Here is a 19,485-nt window from a genome sequence, read left to right on the forward strand (position 1 = left end):
GTAAGCTCCTCTTAGAATAGAAGATTACGGCCTCAAATCCCTGCTCTGCATGTATGTACATCTCCTTAAGTCAGCTTTACCACTCTGTAAAACCCCTGGGTCATTAGAAGAAACGCACTCTGCCTCAAATTAATAACAAATCAAACAACATAGGGTGTAAGTGCTGCAGCGTGGGTCACCGCTTCTGAGTTGTGATGACATATCCAGGTGGAACAGAGGAAGCGACCGCCTTCCTGAGGACACTGGGAGAACTGGGGGGAAGAGAAAGGTGGATAATGATGATGTGAGGTGCTGTTGTTTTCAGATTTTGTGAAAAAGTTTGACCTCGTGAGTTGGAATGTTGGACATTCCTGCTCATTATTGTTACTGTTCAAGACTGCTCGCAATAAATTCTGTTCAGCAGTAAAAAAAAAAAACTCATGTGAGAACACTACAGGCTCATCAGCGTAAATGGTTAACCAAAGCTATAAATCCCACCCCTTAAATGTACAAAAACAATTCTGTTATTTGGAATAAAAAGCTGGATAATGGTTTCCCAATTATGTTTTTACTGTTATATACATTATATACATTACTGTCAGGTTGCGTACAGTACCTTTTTGCACCTTTTTTTACTATTATACCTAAAGAGCACATTTCCAGCAATTGCCAGTAATTATATAAAGCTAGTCTGAGTTCATCAGCATACAAAGGTAAAGCCAGCGTAGGCCCAATATTTTTCCAGATCTTGACCCATTCATATGTAAAGTCCTTAATGTCTCAGTGACAGCTGTCAGTGCTTTGGCTGCACCATGCAGGACGACACAAAAGCATTACCTGAGCTCCTATCAGCAAGAAGATTATATCTTGTGCATTCCAAAACTGTTGCGAACCGCTGCTGCAAAACTAAAATATCTGCCTGATCCCATTGCTAAAGTTTGGTTAGGGTATAACACAAAATCAGCTTGGTTAGGGAAAGATTATGGGATAGATAAAAAAAGAACTAATACTAAAATTACTACTGCGTTAAGTTTATGGAAAGAGTCTGATTATAATCACAAGATCTGTGACAGAGAGCAAACCTCTCAGCACTCTGATCTCAGTACTCTTTCTGTCTCTCTTGGCACTAGAGGTCAATTTTGAGGCGCAATGTCTTGCAATACTGGGCTGGTGGATATAATGTGTTACAGGCCAAACCAAATGCAACCAAAACAAGGAAGCCGCACTCCCATTCAGCGCTTCCAGCTTTTTTTAATCTGGTGAACATGAATAACCAGTCCTGCAGAATGACCGAAACCAATGCTGGACTTTAGTTCTCAACTGGCTATAGACAACCTCGGCTTTTAGTTGCATAGTTTGGTGTCATAATACCAAATGGCCAGACGTGTATTGAACCTAATAAAGATTACATAAGAGCTTCATATATACACTGGACATAAACCGCACACTGTCTGTATGTTAAGGCACAGACATTTCCAGTCAAACTGAGGAAATACGGTTTTGCAGATCACAGATGCTGCTGTGGATGGGAAAGTACTCTGCTATTTCTGAAAATCTGTGTCGTTTGGAGCAAATAGAGTCAGAAAAGTGGAACCACAGTACTGTATACGATTTCTTCTTTGAATCAATACACTGTATAAGTTCAAAGCTACCCATCTTTGTCACTTCACTTTCTAAGTTCACCATATGCTCTCTCATTTGCTTGTTACCCATTGACTTGACCCAAAGTTTGCTTGAGCACATATACTAGCTGTTTAGGATCAATGTTAGTTCAGTGTCACTCAGTGTGTCATTAAATTGCCTCCCCCCGAGGCCAAATAAGGTTTTCTGAATCAGAATTGTTTAGTCCATGGTTGTGGTGGTCTATTATATATTATAATATATACTATGCTAATAATCAGTCATTTTCTACATTTCCCAAGGTTCTTTTTCAACAGTTCAGGGAGAACAAAGCAGAAATCATTACAATCTAATGTGACAGTTGCCGTTGAAGTGAGTTAAACCAGTTTGCTTATTGTCAAAGGTGTCTGTCCTTGCTGATATTATTTGCTTTGATCAGATTTTTGTGGTGATGAATAACGGTATCTTAAGTATGAGGCCCTAACTCTTTTTTTTTTCTTCTTCCCTGTAAGTTCAGAATCCGACACTGGAACATTTTCAGTCACCGGACACCGATGCACCTCTTGGAGACATCAGGTATCATATAAGCCCATCTGTTTGTGTTTAAAAGAACAAAACTGAAACTTTCCTTTAAAAACCAAAGCCTATTCAAGCCAAGCCTGTCTTGAAAGTCATGTGCACAGAATCCATCTTGAGCCCTGTGATACTTTCAATGACTCTGGGACTGCTTGATTCCAACACTTTATAGTGGGTTAAAAAAATCTTTATTCCTGAAAATAAGACAACTGTGAAAAAAAATCGTAATAAATTCTTAAAGGGTTATTTATTGATTTGGCTGAGACTCATATGACTCATGGTAACCCAGGACATGTGCTGCTGTCACACTCACATTCATCTGCATGCTTTAACGGGAAGCTCCAGATGACTCTTGTCTCCATGAACACCTTATAACACACAACATATCTTTACTCTTAGCAAGCACATCTTTGTGCTCAGCAGTAACGCCTTAGGAATTTGATTATTACTGTGTCACATCTTTGTCAGAGTTGTTGCCTCAGGTCTGTTTCTGTAGCAATGCTTGATTTAATTTCAAATTACCCGTTGCTTTTCTGTTCTGAAGTGTCTTTGTTGCTGCTACTTTCCTTTCCTTACTTTCCTTAAATTTGATCAATTTGATTTGATTTTAGCAGCAAATGTCCTTTTGCCATTATTTGGCTTGTTTTGGCCTGATTTGGAGTTTGCTCTTAAATTCCAACCATTAGATCAGGCTCTATATCTGCCACTCTGGGTTTTCCCCAACCCTAAATACTGTAACCATGAGATAATAAGTGTGCCATGGTGATGACAATCTCAGAGGTTCGGATTCATCCTGCATCACGGCTGCGCACAATGGCAGCTATTTTACGAATTAATCCTGCAGAAAACTGATTTTTTGCCACCCAGTTAGAGCAATCATTTAAAATTAAATGAGACAGTCTGGAGTATGAGCTGCTGGACTTTAAAGCATCACTGTTTTGTATACACACAAACTTTTTAGGTCATTTATATCTTCTCTTTTCTCATTTATTTGCCACTGTTCCCATCTGACAACGTTCTGGAACCACTTGCTCACTTATGTCTGCTCTCTGTGGCGGAACTGAACTGTGAAAGATGTGTTCAGATAGCAGAAAAATTAGTATTGATCAAACCTTTGATTAACCATCACTGTTGATCTCTCACTGAACTGGTGACTCCGAATGAAGTCCAATAAAATTCCGGAACTCTCAGTGTGCCTCATTCAAACACCCGACACCTAACGCTCAATCTGGAATATGGAACTCAGTTTAATACATTTTCAAAACTTAAATTTACAGTAATCCATTGTCTTGAGTTTTGTCTGTGCGGTCAATGTTCATTTAAATCATTTCCTGCGTTTAAAGTTTTGAGTAGGAAAAAAAAGCGATGGGGGAGGAGAAGGGGTGCCTTTTTAAACCACAGTAGTACAGTGTCAGAAAAAAATATTGGCACCATAAGCCTAATGGACGGGTGGATTTTTCCCCACCGGGAATGCATTCCAATGTGGCTGTTTTTAGTGGATCAAATTTTAATTTCCTCCTTGCTGAACGGCCTTAACAAAAAATGAATGTCAAATTTCTGCACAAACAAGATGTTAACTGAATCTGCCTGAAGTTTAAATTTAAAACTTCAAAACTACTTGCCGTTAGTCGTCAAGATGAGAAATCTTAAGTAGAAGCAAACACGGCCCCCCATTCAGACCTGGCATTAACATAACGTAACGGGGAATCTGATCTCAAGTGACCAGCTTGAAGTACAGGTGTGAACACACCCGGGATAAACCAATGGCGCATTTGAGAGATCTGATCTCCAATCACATTTGGAGGTGGTCTGAGAGGTATTTGACTCCATTCCTTAGCGTGAACACACACTGTGTTCTGGGTCTCATTAAGACCACCTGTTCAGCAGTGACGCTCTTTCGCGGAGCTTGTTCCAAAATATATAAATCATGACACGTACACAACGGACAGCTTTTCGTGGATCCGATGTAGAGATGTTAGAGATCCATTTTAAAACAGAAAGTGTCATAATATTCTACTGCTCCACATATGATGTTGGTGTTTATTTGGATACAGAACACAAAATTGTGTCCCGAGTGCTGCTTTGGGACGCATGTGGAGACACATCTTAATGCCAGGTGTGAACAAAGGTACGTAAAAGCTGGCCACTTGTGATCGGATTGAGCAGAACAGGGCCTACATTAGAGCTAGGGGAGCTGTGCTAGCCTTATCTTTTAACCTTTACATTATTTAACATCACACTCTGTTTAGTTTGAGGGATTTCCAGCTCTTTGTAAAGTTAGATTTGAGGGATGGCAGTTTTACACACAGCGATGTGGTAGAAAATATAATCCCAAGGGGCTTTTGCAATGGCTGCTACTGTGGAGCCTTGTTTGAATCAATCAACCAGCAAAACTCCAAAAGTCAAACTGATTTAGAAGGAGAATATATCACAGCAATGCAATATGTTAAGATCTATCAAATGTAACCCTTGACACCGCAATTTCTTCACATTGTTAATGAAATGCTTCCAGCTTTAAGAAATATAGGTTTTTATTAAAGGGAAGAAACAAAAACAGCTCATGATACCAGTTGTGAGTAAAACTCGGTGAACAGAGTCAAGTTTGTCGGAAATCAAACTTTCCTGAATAGCCGTCGGCCACTGCCAGCAGATTCCACTTCAGGGTTTTTTAAAAATTGTTTTTGTTGTCAAAACAGTCTCTCGGTTGAACGGTACGGACTTTCTGTGCATGAACATCACAAAACTTGTGTCAACTGTGAACGCAGTGCGAATGTATGGGTTTGGTCACAAATCTGCGCTTTGCTCGTAGGACGTCTTGTGGCTGATCTGTCTCGTCAACGCTAAGAATTTGGGCTTCATATTATTCAGCAGGACAAGACAGGTCCCTGCAGCTCTGTCGCTTTTTTTTTTTCCTTTCATTTCAGCTCACCTTCAAAACCTTTTCGGCCGCTGCTGTCTGTGCAGTCGCCATGTCCTATCTCTCTGCTCTGCAGCCACACTGGTCAAGGCACATGTAAAGTCTTACTGTGAAGCACCTTTGCAGCCCAGCTCTGTATCATAATCTCAGAATGAGTTCGTAGCTTGTTTCATTCCATTTTTATAGACATTTTTTTTCCTTTTGAAGAAGACTTCTCTCAATAAATAACACAAATATATTCATACGTCATATATATAGATAGATAAACATGTATAAACTACATGCATTTCATATAATTTAAATAATTTATATGTACAGTTATCCCTCACGCACTCATTCCCTCCCTCCCAGTCCCTCTGAAGCGAGTTTTTTCTGTAACAGCAGTGCCGCACCAGCTTGTGGATTTGCAGCACATTAATGTGAAATATCATTTAAATGGACCCAAGATTCTTTGAAGCAGAATGTTCTTGTTCACCGACAAGATGCACGATCCTGTGGTGGGGAGCACTGAACCGGAAATAAAATCCTATAGAGGAAATAAAATTCCAAACAGGTAGTCCCCAGTAGGGCTTGTATAGTTGCGTTTACGTCCTATGACGTTTCCTTGACAATGCACAGACACAGGAAGTGTCTATGCGTATCCACCTCCAGCCCACTGTGTTGCGAACCTGCGTCAGTGCTCGAACGTATGTCTGTGTCGTCTTGCACTGTGAGTTCCAGTTCTTATCGTCGATGCCCCTGCAGCCTCCTTTGAAGGGCCTCGGGGTCCGACAGCGCGTCTCATAAAAGTACTGTTTGATGTCCTGCATGGCACTGGTTTTAATTTTGGCCAGAACAGTCACGGGGTCCCCCCTGGTGTCCACCGCGTGGGTTTTATTCGTTACCCACTGGCTCTCGCTGTCGCAAACGGAATATTCCCCGCGATAGCTTTTGTGCTCGGCGTAGCGCTTCTTCCGCGTTTTGTTTCCCGCCTGGCCTCTGTCCAGCCCGCTGCTCACGAAATCATCCGCGAGGTACAGCGGCGGCGGCTGCAGCGGTGGCCGGTCGCTGAGCATCACTCGAGGCGAGTTGTACCGCTTGTGCTGCCTGAGCAGGTCCGAGTTCAACAGCATCACCTGCTGATCGACCGCGCCGTCGCTGCGACTCCCTGTCCCCCACTGCTCTCCGTCCCCCTGCTCCTCCAGAGGAAAGTTTGCGCTCAGGAGAGGGGGCAGCGTGTCCTGCAGCTCCGTGTCCCTGCTTTTCCCCTGCTGGTTCTGGTTCCCCCTGGTCTTCCCCCTTGTCAGGTCAGCCTGAAGCAGCTGGATTATGAGCGAGTTTAAAGGGTCGGGACTTGGCTGTTGTTGCCCTTGGCGACTGCTGTCCATGTTGGTTGCCTGGATACCATAGAGGTACACGAGGACCATCACATAGAGCAGGATGGACATCACTAGATTCACCTGTAAGACCTGTTAAGAGAGAAAGAGCGGAATGTTTAAAAGATGACATACAGATTTTTATCCTTATAACATTAGTCTACCTCCATCAGAGCTTTTCAGATTTGGGCTGTAGGAGTGGTTGTAACACTTAAAAACTACCCTGGCTACCACTAGCTGGACTGAATCCCCATCGGAATATGAAAATGGCGACGTGCCATTTGGATTTCATTATGGAGTGTGTTTCAGTTGATACAGAAGAAGATTATCTGTGCACACCACTGGAAGGTCCTACAACCAATCGGCCCAAATAATTTGATTGGCCAGGCAAATCTTTGCAGGAGCATAATCAGTTCCAAACGGAAAGGTTCAAGACCAAACAGACTTGTGATTGGGGAAGTTCGTGCGGCTTTCAGGCTACTTTACAACACTTATTATCCCAGTTCGTATCCTAACATGTCCCCTTTCGTTCTGTCATTCTGGCTTCAGTCGTACAGACAGATACTGTATGGTTTTAGATTCATGACTTTTACTTCCTGAAATCTTCATTATCGCTGATGTCCATCCAATAAATGTCGAATTCTCTGCTTGGAAATCATAAAAAAAAATGATGCTTCCTCACTCTCCAAGTGGTGACACACAGCTAATTAACTGGCCCCACGAATAACACAGCCAAAACGGTAGGCGGAGAGGGCTGTTTAGGTTTGCCAATATTGCCTGTATTGGCGTCAGACGTTCTCAGCCCCGACTGATTACGGTTGTGACATTCCTTAAGGCTTCGTCAGAACCTTCAGCTTCAACCCGGTTACCACAATGTAAATAAGAGCAGCGGTGCCTGTGTGTGCGTGCCTCTGACTGAACACACGTTGGTTATGGGAACTAACACGCCGCAACTTGCACAACATACCGTGCACCCATGAACCCCCCAGTAATCCTGTTCTGAGCAATGCCCTGGAAATGCTCCGAAAGGGCGCCACATTTGCATAAAGAAACCTTTCGCTCACACGCACACTTTGTCGTGGGCGTGTGGGATCGCCTTCGCCGGCTTGTGTTCGCATCAGTCTCGTCTGAGAAAACTGTAAATGTGCCCCGCTGAACTTCACAAGTAACAATTATTATAAATACGGCATGAGGCGGTTTTAGTGATGGCATGGTTGCCAATTTGCCTCCCGTACCGGTGGGATGAAAAGGGAAGAAGGGAAGACACTGCTTCTTATTGAAAGGACTCTGCTGCATAAACGTTGTATGCCAATGCTATTGCCTAATTATAGGGAGAAAATGTCTTCTTTGTAATTAAGGACAGGTAAGGTTTGCCAGCAGATAATGCATGTCTGCAAGAAACAGTCAGAACCAGCATTTAAGCCAGTAAGATATATTGGGCAGTGCCAAATTTTGAAAACTCTTCTTTTTTTTTATGACTTTTCCTACTGTAATTACATTTACAGTTGTCTAAAAAAATTGGACTCATTCATTTTTACTTCTGGACATGTTAGAACCACAACTAAAGCAGAAAAACAAACATATTACCAAGGCATGACTACCACTGTTATTTTACAGTTTGTTTAAGTGACGCGACTCTGACACTTAAACCTGGGCGTACCTGATCATCTGCTCAAGTTTAAACCAGTTCCAATTTCTTGGCTCTGGCTTTGTTTTTAGTATAAATGTAAAACTCCTTTTGAGATCGCTAGGAGATCTACAATTCCCGTCATACAACATCATGTCAGAGAACGCTTTTTTAAAAAAAAATGTATTCCGTGCCTGTGCACAAAAAGCAGATGTCTCCATGGCACATGCTTTAATCTCATCGAGGGTCAGGATGTGCTGAGGGGTTTAGACCTCAGGGAAGTGTTGTTGCCACTTCCTAGTTCTCCAAAGAAAAAAAAGGAAACTTTATTACCTCAGGGAAACTTAACTCACTAAACCTCATTCATAAAGTTCTGCTTATCATGTTAAGAGCCTCCAGCTGACTGGAGCCACAGTCTTCAGCTGTTGTTTTTCATTTAAATCTCTTTCCTGTTTTTCTATCTTCAATATTCATCCAACCTTTTTAAGAGTTCAACATTTTGGAAAATATGCCGGAGCCAAGTTAGCTAATTGATTCATTCAGTATTCGACTGGCTTGACTGCCCGTGCAGTGAGCAGCTGTACGCGCACCCACTGTATCAAGTTGTGGGTTGCCAGTTGCACTAACAGATGCGACGTTTTATAAAGTGTTGCAGATTGGGTTTCATGGACGATCTGGCCATTGGGTAGCATCAGACAAACATACAAACAATATTAAAGTTTGTCATCGTCATCCTTAACACAATAGGAATCCAAAGCTTGTTAATTTAACACAGCATTGTAGCGTCTCACATAAAGGAAGCTACGGTTGATTTCCTGCAAATTTATTGCCTACTTCCGGCTGTAGCCAACACAACACAGCCTCGGTCTCTGCGTCACAGCGTCTTAGCGGCTTTCCCTCGGAAACTCTTTCACCCATCCCTCCTTCACATATCCCCGTCTCTGGAACGGTGCATTCACCGTCATCAGGAACTTGGAAATACACTCTCCAACTACGATGTCAACCGATGGAATAACGACAGAGCCGAACGTAAAATCAATATGAGCCGAATTTCTTTACATCAAAATGATTGGCTGTAAGACAATCTTGTCGCGTCTAAATGCCGTGTTACCTGACTCATATATTCTCATAAGATCTGAGTCGGTCTACCTCAGTGTATCTCTCCATCTCCACTGTTCTCCTGGAGTTTTCTTCCAATGTTTTCTCTTTTTTTTGCCCTCATTACACCACCATTAGACGATCCGGGAATGGACATACATGTTCAGTTGTTATGCAGGAGCAAATATAAAGCATAGCATTATAAATGTATGAGGTTATTATTAACTCTACACAGAGCAGAAGAGCAACATCGCCGGTTGACTGTGTTAAAGTCAGAAGTAACATATCACAGTGTTTCTGCCTCTGAAAGTCAATGGTCTAAAGCCAGGGACAGTCCAAACTTTTTTTTGCTGCACTTTTATGAATTCTCCTGAGTTGTCACTTGCTAGGGGAATTTTCTGTCACTTACAGGGTAAACACGAGATAACCATACCACTTTCTTGTACATTACATCCCTATATACCTTAAAAGCAACACAGAGGCGCTTTTACTGCGTCAGTGTTGTGTAACCAAAGGGTTTCCCCCTGCTCTTTAGTGCAGCATTCCTTCAATAATGACCCCCGTCAAATTATGATGTTTAAAAAACCTTAACCTCACATTTCTGTTACCCATCCAGTAACAAAAAAAAGTTTGAACCGCCGCCGTCACAATCAATTTCCGGGAGGGAAACGGTGAACCGTGAATGGCAAGGTAGTTAGAAATTGGCAGAAGCAAGAGCAGCTGGACCTTTGAAATGTGTTCCACTTGAACAGCTGATTACTAATACGCCACCAGTGAAGGTCCACCCAGTAGTCATATTTCTCAGCTTGAACACATGTTTAAAGTCTAATAACCACACCTTAGCCTTTTAAAATAAACACAGACGCTCTCTAACAACGCAATTAGACATGAATGCTTTTTCTTCTGTGTCATCCCGTGTAGTATTTTAACAGATAAAAAGGTTTTATTGCATGGGTGGATGATACAGCTGTTGCATTGAGGGAGGCAGGATGTGTTTAACAGCAATGTCACCTCCAAACCAGCGGCTCAGAGAAGACATGCACACCCATCGCCTTGCTAAATCACAACAGGCGTGTCAAATCACATCCGTATAGCTGCAAACTCACATGCAGACGGTACACAATGCACCACGTCCGATATACATTCCTCAGACACAACAGAACAAATTTGGTGCCAGTGACGCTCAAAACAACATATATGTATAACTGCTTACAGAAATAATAAATATAATAACAAAAAAATTCACAGGGAGGTAAAGAAGTACATGGAGCCACAAAGTCCACTTTTGACGTAGGAGAAGGGGTGGGTGGTAGCGCAAGTGCAATGGCTGTTCTTGTTCCGTGTCAGCCTTTGATTCCTTTAAATCGTTGTTGAGTAAAATTTAAGCCACTGAACCACTTTATTAGGTTTAGAAAATGATGATCAGTCATCAGTTAAAATGTTAAACGTATATATCACAAAGCAAGCAGTCCCCAGTCTGCAACAAGCTTCTCCGAAATTTCCTTGGTTACAAGCCGATGAGTCACTTCCCAGCCGGTAGAACTTCCATGCACTTGTTCACATGACCGTTGGACCACATGACGTGGCAATCCAGATGTACATGTGTTCTCCCCCCAGTCCAAACTAGCATGATCTGTCATAGGTAGGTAGAAGGGGACCTCTCGCGGGAAGTGATGCAATATTGACGATGCTGTAGGTGCTGTAGGACCTTCATGTCTTTTTCTGGTGAGAATGTGCTGATATGGCCATTAGTCGGCCATCTACTTAGCTCTTACCTACTGTATTAGCCTTGGTCCTTTGGAATTTAAATGTTTTTTTTTTTAAGTGTTTTTTTTAACCTTCCTATTGTCCTCCGGGTCAAATTTGACCTGTCTCGAATGTTTCTATATCACATAATTTGATATAAATGTGGTCTACTACCCATGGATTTCGAAAAGAAGCGTACAATATAAAGTAATTAGTTGAGAAGAAGTTGGCTAACTCAGAATTAGGTGATACATTTTATTTTAGACTTTCTAAACAGTAAGACAGACCGTGTCAGAGGGCAAAAGTTGCATGGTCGACGGGAAGACAGTACAATAAATGCCTATCCTTAGTACCCTGCCAGTGTTATTCTACTTAAAGTTGTGGCAGGCTGGACACAGAATCCTGCCAGTCTCACAGTCATTTAATACAGTCTAGAAAAAAAACACAAGCTGAATTTACACAAGTCATCCTAAATCAATCAAATAAAAAGCTGCCCAGCAGGAAACGCTGTTCATAACAGTCAACCTTCATATGCGACATATATGACATAACCTTTGAGTTAGTTTGACTTGAGTTAGACGTGTGTGAATAATGATCTCTTTGTATAACTGACACCTGGCAGGAAAACTGCATCCGCCGCTGTAGTAGGACAAATTCATTTTCCCTGCTGTCATAATCACTGACCTAAAAGCCCTCGCTGTAGTTTACGATGTTGACATTCTGACTCTCCACGGGTGAGCGATAACTCAGTGGGCAGAGTGGTGTTGAGACTACGCATGAACCTTGTGCCGTCCTGTATTTCTTCCTACATTCTGTGGGAACAAATGTCCGCGCAAGGACACTCTGAGAACGCTTTGCCTGTCCTTGGAGCTCCAAGAAGTTATTTTAGAATGAGGTCTTGAGTTTAGGGTAAGGCCTATAATTGGATATCGGTAACACAAATACTTAAGGTTAAGAAATAAACTTAGTCATTGAAAGTCAAAGAGAAAAATGAGGGAAAAGAGGACAAAGCTGGCAGATGTTAGTAAAAGATAAATTGAAAATTGAAGTGTATTGGTGTGCAGTCACACAGTCAGACACCTGTTTCAAAGGCATCAAGGTGACTTACAGATGAACTCTCAGTGTTTTCCTGTCTTTCAGTTCTGAATAGAAATTGCAAAACTCATAACATTAGAAAGAACGTTTACTTAGTTACTCAAAATGTGTCAGTCAGTCAGTCATCCATCTCACGTGCATCTGGCAGAACAGATAATCCTCTAATTGATCCAGCTGTCTACAGCGCCGGAAGCACGGCTCACATTTTAGTCAACGCTTCCGTCAACACACTTTTCCTTTTTAAGTCTGCTGTCTTTCATTTTGTGGAAGTGATTATAATGACTGTGCACAAATGAGCTTGAACGCAACCTGTGCCTCCTGTGCCGACACTGTGTCTGAGTCTGTGTGCTTCAGCTGAAGTGCTTTCCGTCTGAAACCTCTTCCTCTCGCAGCTTTGAGAGGTGAGCAAACTGGCAAGATCCGGACTTCCCCAGGAAGCACTATTTGTTCCCACTTAAACTGGAGGTGTAATCTGTCCAAATGGCATGCTGGATGGCCACATAGCACACGCCTTCCGAACTTCCTGGCCTTGTAACTTTCTGAAACACAGCGCAACATTTGATTCCAGCTGCAATTTTGATTTCCAAAGTGGTAGAGATAATAACCGATCCCTATGAGTCATGGTGGTTGACAAATTTACAAAAAAGGCCAAGGTACATCATTGCTGAGTCACAGTCGAAGTAGTTGGAGCTAATTGATGCTTCACTGCCTCATTCAAGCCCGGACAAAGGTTGAGGCTATGTCAACCTTAATGTGTAGCAAATCCGGCCCAGCAAGGGACAGGCATCAGTTTGTAGCTTCGTATCACTGGCTTCCATTGAAAACAACTTGTAGCCTATTGCTGGAAGTAGTAAAGTTTATGTTAAATCAAAATTACAGTGAAATTAGCTTCTCTGTGTCAAATGAGAAGAAGCCTCAACACATACAACCATGTAATGGTCTCAGGGAGCTAGCTGTTATTTTATGGCATAGAGAGAGACAAAAAGAAGACCTGTGTCTATTTCAAGTCTGCATGGGGATGCTAGCGACTAGCAAAGACGGTTATACATCCAATGGGTTGCCATGGTAGGCATGTGCATTGACTGAATAAATAGCTTTGAGCTTGGTGATTCATCATGTAGAGCATCTTGCTTTCCACTATATTTTCACGGAATTACCAGAAGCAGCAATTCCTTCAGCTTGAGTCGTAAAATACACAAGGCTCACATGTTCAAGACCATAATTTCAATTGTCGATTTAAACTGCTCCATCGACCCATTGAGTCGGAAGCTTCAGAAACCCCCAGATGTAATCCTTTAGCTTCCACTGACTCTGATTAAGAGTTTTTCTTGTGAGTAAGTTCTCTGTGTACAAACTGTAAATGATTAAAAGAGCAGGTTGAGACGAGAAGAAACATCTGAAGCCTCAGGGAACTGTTGAAGGATTCCGCACATTCATGTACATATCACCAGATATTGTGTGCCATTGTGTTCAGGACAGGAAATCGGTAACTATTGCTTATTAGCAGTGCTTTTGTGTTTGAGGTTACTATCAGGAGCTCTTTTGTGCGCTTACAATTTTACTTAGCAGACACGAGGCATTCTGACAAAGAAGTGAGCATGTTTACAAGAAACTCACGGTGGGCCCCTGAGCGCTGTGCTTCACACTTAAATGGATAATTGCTGAAGGAAAATATATTTTTCATGTGACATTCAGATGGTGCTGTGGCCTGAAAATAGTCGCAGAACTGGGTGAAACAAGAATGCAGGGTTTTGGGGATTTGTCGCCTCGTACGACCACAACACCCATGTGACTCCCGTTAATTAAACATGAACATTGGCTCAATGTTTTGGGGCAGTTTCTGTTGCCACTGGATCAGACCACTTATCTTAGATGATTATTCAGGCAGCTGTCCAGCCGAAATTCTGCCTAAATGATAAATGGAACTATAATGTATAGTGAGTATTTGCATTAAAAACAAAAAAAAACTACTACAGACATTCATGCAACATAAGGCAAGACTTTGTTTTGGATGCTGACAACTTAATTATTTAGTTTGTTTCAAGGGAAGATCGACTGAAATATGATATCAATTTATAACACAATCGTAACATCTGTCCCCAAAAACTTTCACTCCTGTTGGCCAGTAACAGGGTCATAAGGGTACAATTCATCAGAGAAGGAAAACACGATCAAACCATATTCGTTCAATCACAGGTGAGCATCAGGTCTTTACAGACGCTAGCCATGCTAGGCCCTGTTCAGACGTTGCTATAACATCCAACTTGAGTGATCCAAATGCAAGTATCCAGCTTTAAGTACCCTACCTGACATTAAAATGCTTTTTGACAACATGTCCCCAGCCAGCACTTGAGATCTGATCTGAATTCCATGCTGTGTATGCAAATAAACACCAGCACCCTTTGCGGCACAATAGAACGCTATAACAACTGCTGTCTCTAATAAACTGCTACTTACCACCAGATCCGATCTGGGCAATCCGATTGTAAGTGACCAGCTTTAGGTACATGTGTTCAGACCTGGCATGAACATGCGTCTCCGAATGCGTCTCCAAATCCAATCTCAGTTTCATGCTCTGTATGCAAATAAACCGGGGCACAGCGGACTACTGTAACAGCTGCTGGATCTCTACCTCTGCTCCAGAACTGAGAACAGAGCTGTTTTTTGCTGTGAGTCCTGACTCATTAGTGACTCATTATTGATCGTCACCCTCACGTTATTTTATAGACCTGCACTAAACTCAGATTATAACTCCAACCCTGGAAGTTTCCAAACGCACCGTAATCTCTGGTAATAAAGCTAAATGACGACACCAGCGAATGAGGAAATACATAACTTAACCACACTCATGCATCAACATGACCACATCACTAATCAACGTGGAATTTGTTATTTTTAGTTAGTTAAAAGCTATAAGAACAGAAATATTTAAAAGGCTCTCATTACTAATGAACACACGTCGCATGCGCTGATTTTTCCTTTTCAGGTGATCATTCATAATAACAGTTGTGTGTTTTTTCTGAATGAATGAGGCAAAACTCCTCTAACGCAGGAGCACCCCCTGTTGAGCATAGGCGGTCTTTAATGCCTCTCAGGGCGCACTGCATTCACACTACCAAAGGAATGTGGACACGTGCGGACACATGCGACCCAGGCCATCTCCAAATGTGGACAGAGATCAGATCTCTAAAATGCAATCTCAATGCGTCCTGGGGGGTGTTCACACCTGTCTTTTACGTGATCAGATCGCCCAGATCAGATCTTAATGCAAGGTCTGAACAGGCATGTGGTTTGTTGTGTGCGTCATGACATGGGGGGGACGATACATATTTTGGAACAAGCTGTGAAGCCTTTTTCACTCACTGAAATCATCAAGTGATTATTCATTGAGCTCTGCCCTTTTTTGTGTTTGTTTTTGTCATCCTCTCAGTTACTACCACAGCTCCCGACCTTAAATGAGAATCTGAGTGTGAATTGACCAGTAAAATAGTCATATAAGCCATCAGACCTGTGCAGATAAGGTTCAATCACAGGAGAATCCACGCATCCTCACTTGTGAATCTGAGACACTAAGGGACGCAACACACCCCTCACACTTGGAGCAGCTGTCCCTCACCTAAACCACTTCAGATTCATCAACATAAAGCGGAGGTACAATCCTTTTGTTTAACAAGCCTTCTATTCAAACTTAATTCATCGTCACTAACACGCAAGCATGTTCCGAGGACAGGTCAGGGCTAGATCGAGCTGTTCTTAGTCAGCTTCCTAAAAGAAATGATCATTTGATCGCTTGAATATGAGGAGAACAGAGGACAGGATGGGGGTGGCACTGGGAGTGAAGGAAGCTGTGAATTAAAGGTTGAAAATGGGGAATTGGCAGGAGATTTTTTCTTTCACGTGTCTAAAACTGAAACTAAAGCAAAGACAACTGGACTTGCCTGAGCTTCCTTCATGTGGCATTAATGGAAATGAACCATGTAATCCAGCTGGATTACATGGTTCTTGCAGAGGTTCTGGAATGTTCCGTTTAATTTTATTTTGTGTGTGAAGATATTCATGCATTGCTGCTCCTAGAGCCTTGTGTTAAAAGTGTGTTCTAATTTATCACTGCACTCCCATAACAACAGATATTGTCTTTTTGACTCTGTACATTCTTCATCAAATCATGCCATCATTGCTATTCCGTAGGTTCTGTCTGCCTACCAATGTTACCAATTTACATTTTGCAAATTTTCACCACTGTATCAGTTGAAACGTGGCCCATGATGAAATACAAATGGCGGGTTACCAGACTAATATGAATGAGTCCCGCCGTGCCAGGCTAGGAAAACAACGCATAAAGTAATCTAGTTTTGAGGTGTGGCATCTCTGTCAGCTTTGGCAAAAATTTCCACTTGTCACTGTGAATCCAAATGGCAAAATGAACACAGATCTGAGACTGCCGTCATTGATGAGCAATGCACTTAAAATAAAAATAAATGTCATCTGCTGCTGCCAATAATGAAACGAGAAAACAAGCTTCCTCAGCTGGAAGAAGTAGTAATAACCACGTTTTCCGTTGCTACAGTAACCGCTGTAATATCATCCCAAAAAACAACAATGTTATGCAAAACCAATTTTGCAATAAATTTACGAGGGGATTTGAAACAGCGACAAAAACCTATCAACCAGCAGTCAGGAGCATCAAAGTAAAGGCTTTCCCCGGCCCATTCCACGAAGAATAAATGCTGTAGAACTGTGTAATACACTTTAGACCTGATGTAATTAAGTTCTTAATACAGAGAAACTTGGCTACCAATTTTATTCCTCAAAAACTTTGTAATGAAACCCAACTAAAACCATCTTGGTTAATACAGAATACCAAAAAAGCACTTTAAACTTTATCATGGTACGTCTGTTGCACTCTGATTTGCTTGAAGAGCATGTATGAACTTAAGTAAAACATGAATGCAGATTGATTTGATGGAGCATGCAGAGCATTGTATTGTACAGCAAGTTCAACACCAAGCTGCATCACGTTTTCTCATTTTGATGTTGTTTTCCACTACACTTTTATTTCTACTTTCTTTATTTCTTTTAATTTCCTTGCAGATGTTATTATTGAACAGCTTTAATCCCCCCCCTTGGTGGAGGAATGCAATGACCCTCTACACACAGATAAAAAGCCAAACTGCAGCCAGCCTGCCATCACAAGACCTTCATTACGCCTCTCAGGCTAAATCCAAATGATTACAGATGATATCTGTGGGGGACTTCCCGCCCAAATGAAACAGAAAATTAGAAAATTGGATTTATTTTTGGAGGAATTAAGTTCCGCGGACACAGCGTTTCTCTCACCCCTTTGAGGATGAAGAGCCATTAGGTCAATGTCCAGCCCCCTCCCTCTCCCCTCATCGTCTCATGCTTCTGCTCATATTTATCCTCGCTTCACACCTTTCCCCTCCTTCTCCTCTCTCTATCCGCTTGTGCTTTCATCTAAAACCCATTCACACGCAAGAAGTGTATTATCTCGTTTAAAAAGAACACTTAACAAGCTCTAGCACCAAGATGATTTAGTTCCATGACGGAAGAATTTACATCCTTAAATAAAAGACGTTGCACAGTCAAATCAATTTGATGTAATGGTTAGAAGCTTCTATATATGAAAGCAAGTAGTTCAGCTCGCTCTCCACTTCAAACTCAAGTCACTGAAACTAATTCAGTCTCATGTAAACAGTTTACACGGGTTCATGTGTGTGCCTGTATCCCATTGGGTTGGTTTTCCTTTTCCCGTCTAAAATACCTTCGCTAATCATTCCCTTGGAAAACACAGCTTGGTGAACCGCCAATACCGCCTCGTTTCACCTGCTCTCCACGCTCACTGAAGCTGTTAATCTTGTGCAAGCCTGCGCCGAAACACGGAGCCGCCGCACGCAGAACTATGCTCAAATGCACACGCGAACATGTACAAATGTGAGAGGCGTGGCGGGGTGCATGAGACGGGAGAGCCGCCGCGCGGTCATAAAAACTAAAATGGGTCCCTTTCATGCAGTCTGGGAGAGCCTGTGTGAGTAGCCGCATGCCCTTTGAGCTCTTAACCCCCTGAGGGGTTGATTCAGATAATCAGCCTCAGGGTGGCAGCGTCTTAGCAGGAGCACACACAAGTCTTGTGCAGCCACAACTTCCGTGTCACTGTGGCGCAATGGCTCAAAGACGGAGTGATAAATGTCATGTTTTGGTTCTGCAGGCAGATCAAGAGCCACAATATTATGTACTGATGTGAAGATGAAACTCATTTAAGTTGTGTCCAGAGCACAACTTTATGCAGCATTTGTCACATCTGAATTTCAGCATAAACCATGCCTTATGCTCTAACAGTACAAGAGCCTGTGGGCACTAAGTTTTATGGTATGGATGTGCTTCTCTGTCACTTAAAGTTTAATTTAATTTGATATAAACATCAAGACATAATTGTGTGCCCTAGCGTATGTTAACATTTTTTAAGTGAAGCAATTCCATCTTTGCACTCCACAGACATCATAACTCAGTTCTTATCAGAATATGAGACTCAGTTTTCGCCGGTTTCAGCTGATACAGAGGATAGAAATACTTGCATGCAACTGGATAGTCCTACAACCAATCAGAGCAACAACGTACGTGACATTAAACGGTGAAGGCATTCTCGACAAGTGCCTTAATCTGTGTTAACTGCTCATCCTTTTAAGTTATTTCTTTTACCATAAATGTTTAGCGGAATCTAAACAGATTCCTCCGTCATTTCGCCACATCACTGTGAGTCCTCTGTCTATCACCACGTAAAGCCCACCTAAATTATCTAATTGGCCAAAGCATAGTCAGTTACCAACCTCACCAGAGAGATTCCAGACCAACTTTCTTCCACAAAATAATTTGTAGCCAGGGAAGTTGGTCTGGCCCCCCCGGATAGAAGTCATGGATGTATGACGAATGACTGAAACAGCATTAGCAATAAGTTAAGGCAAAAAAAATAAAAATAAAAATGGGTAATGCTTGATAAACGTTATTGGTGAATCAGTGAATAACCCCAAACAGTATCCTTTACTGAACCTAACCCTCATTCTAACTCAAACATAACATCCTTTTAGGGTAAATATCCTATCTCATCCTATCTATTGGCTTTTTCTGTATTAATTCAGTCTTTTTCAAACCTTAACCAAGTACTGTGAACTCCTTAATAATGATTAAACACGCAAAGACGCTCATATGTTCAATATACAATTATCATTACAGTTTGATGTGGATGGACACCAGTACTTTATGCACAAAAGCTTAGGTTCACTAGAGAAACAATGAGAAGAAAGTTCAAAATGAAGTATTTCTGCATGAAATGCGTCATAAAAATATGAATCAACACCTGCAGCAAGTGCTTGCATATGCGTCTTTGATGTTAATATGTAAATGTCAGTGGAACAAGGTAATGCCATGTCATCAGATCGAGGTCTGTTTGTGTGTTT

General features: G+C 41.9%; 1 protein-coding gene across 1 annotated transcript in view; it reads right to left on the reverse strand.

The window, feature by feature from the left end:
- Positions 1-5,407: 5,407 nt before the first annotated feature.
- Positions 5,408-19,485, reverse strand: part of ntf3 (neurotrophin 3) — a 38,018-nt gene continuing 23,940 nt past the window's right edge. Inside the window, exon 2 of the mRNA XM_084573101.1 lies at positions 5,408-6,540. Within this exon, the coding sequence (XP_084429227.1) occupies positions 5,677-6,540 (864 nt within the window). The 3' untranslated portion in view covers positions 5,408-5,676. The remainder of the gene's footprint in view (positions 6,541-19,485) is intronic.

This window comes from Chelon labrosus, assembly GCF_963514085.1.
Source record: "Chelon labrosus genome assembly, chromosome: 23".
In the NCBI taxonomy this organism is placed as follows: Eukaryota; Metazoa; Chordata; class Actinopteri; order Mugiliformes; family Mugilidae; genus Chelon; species Chelon labrosus.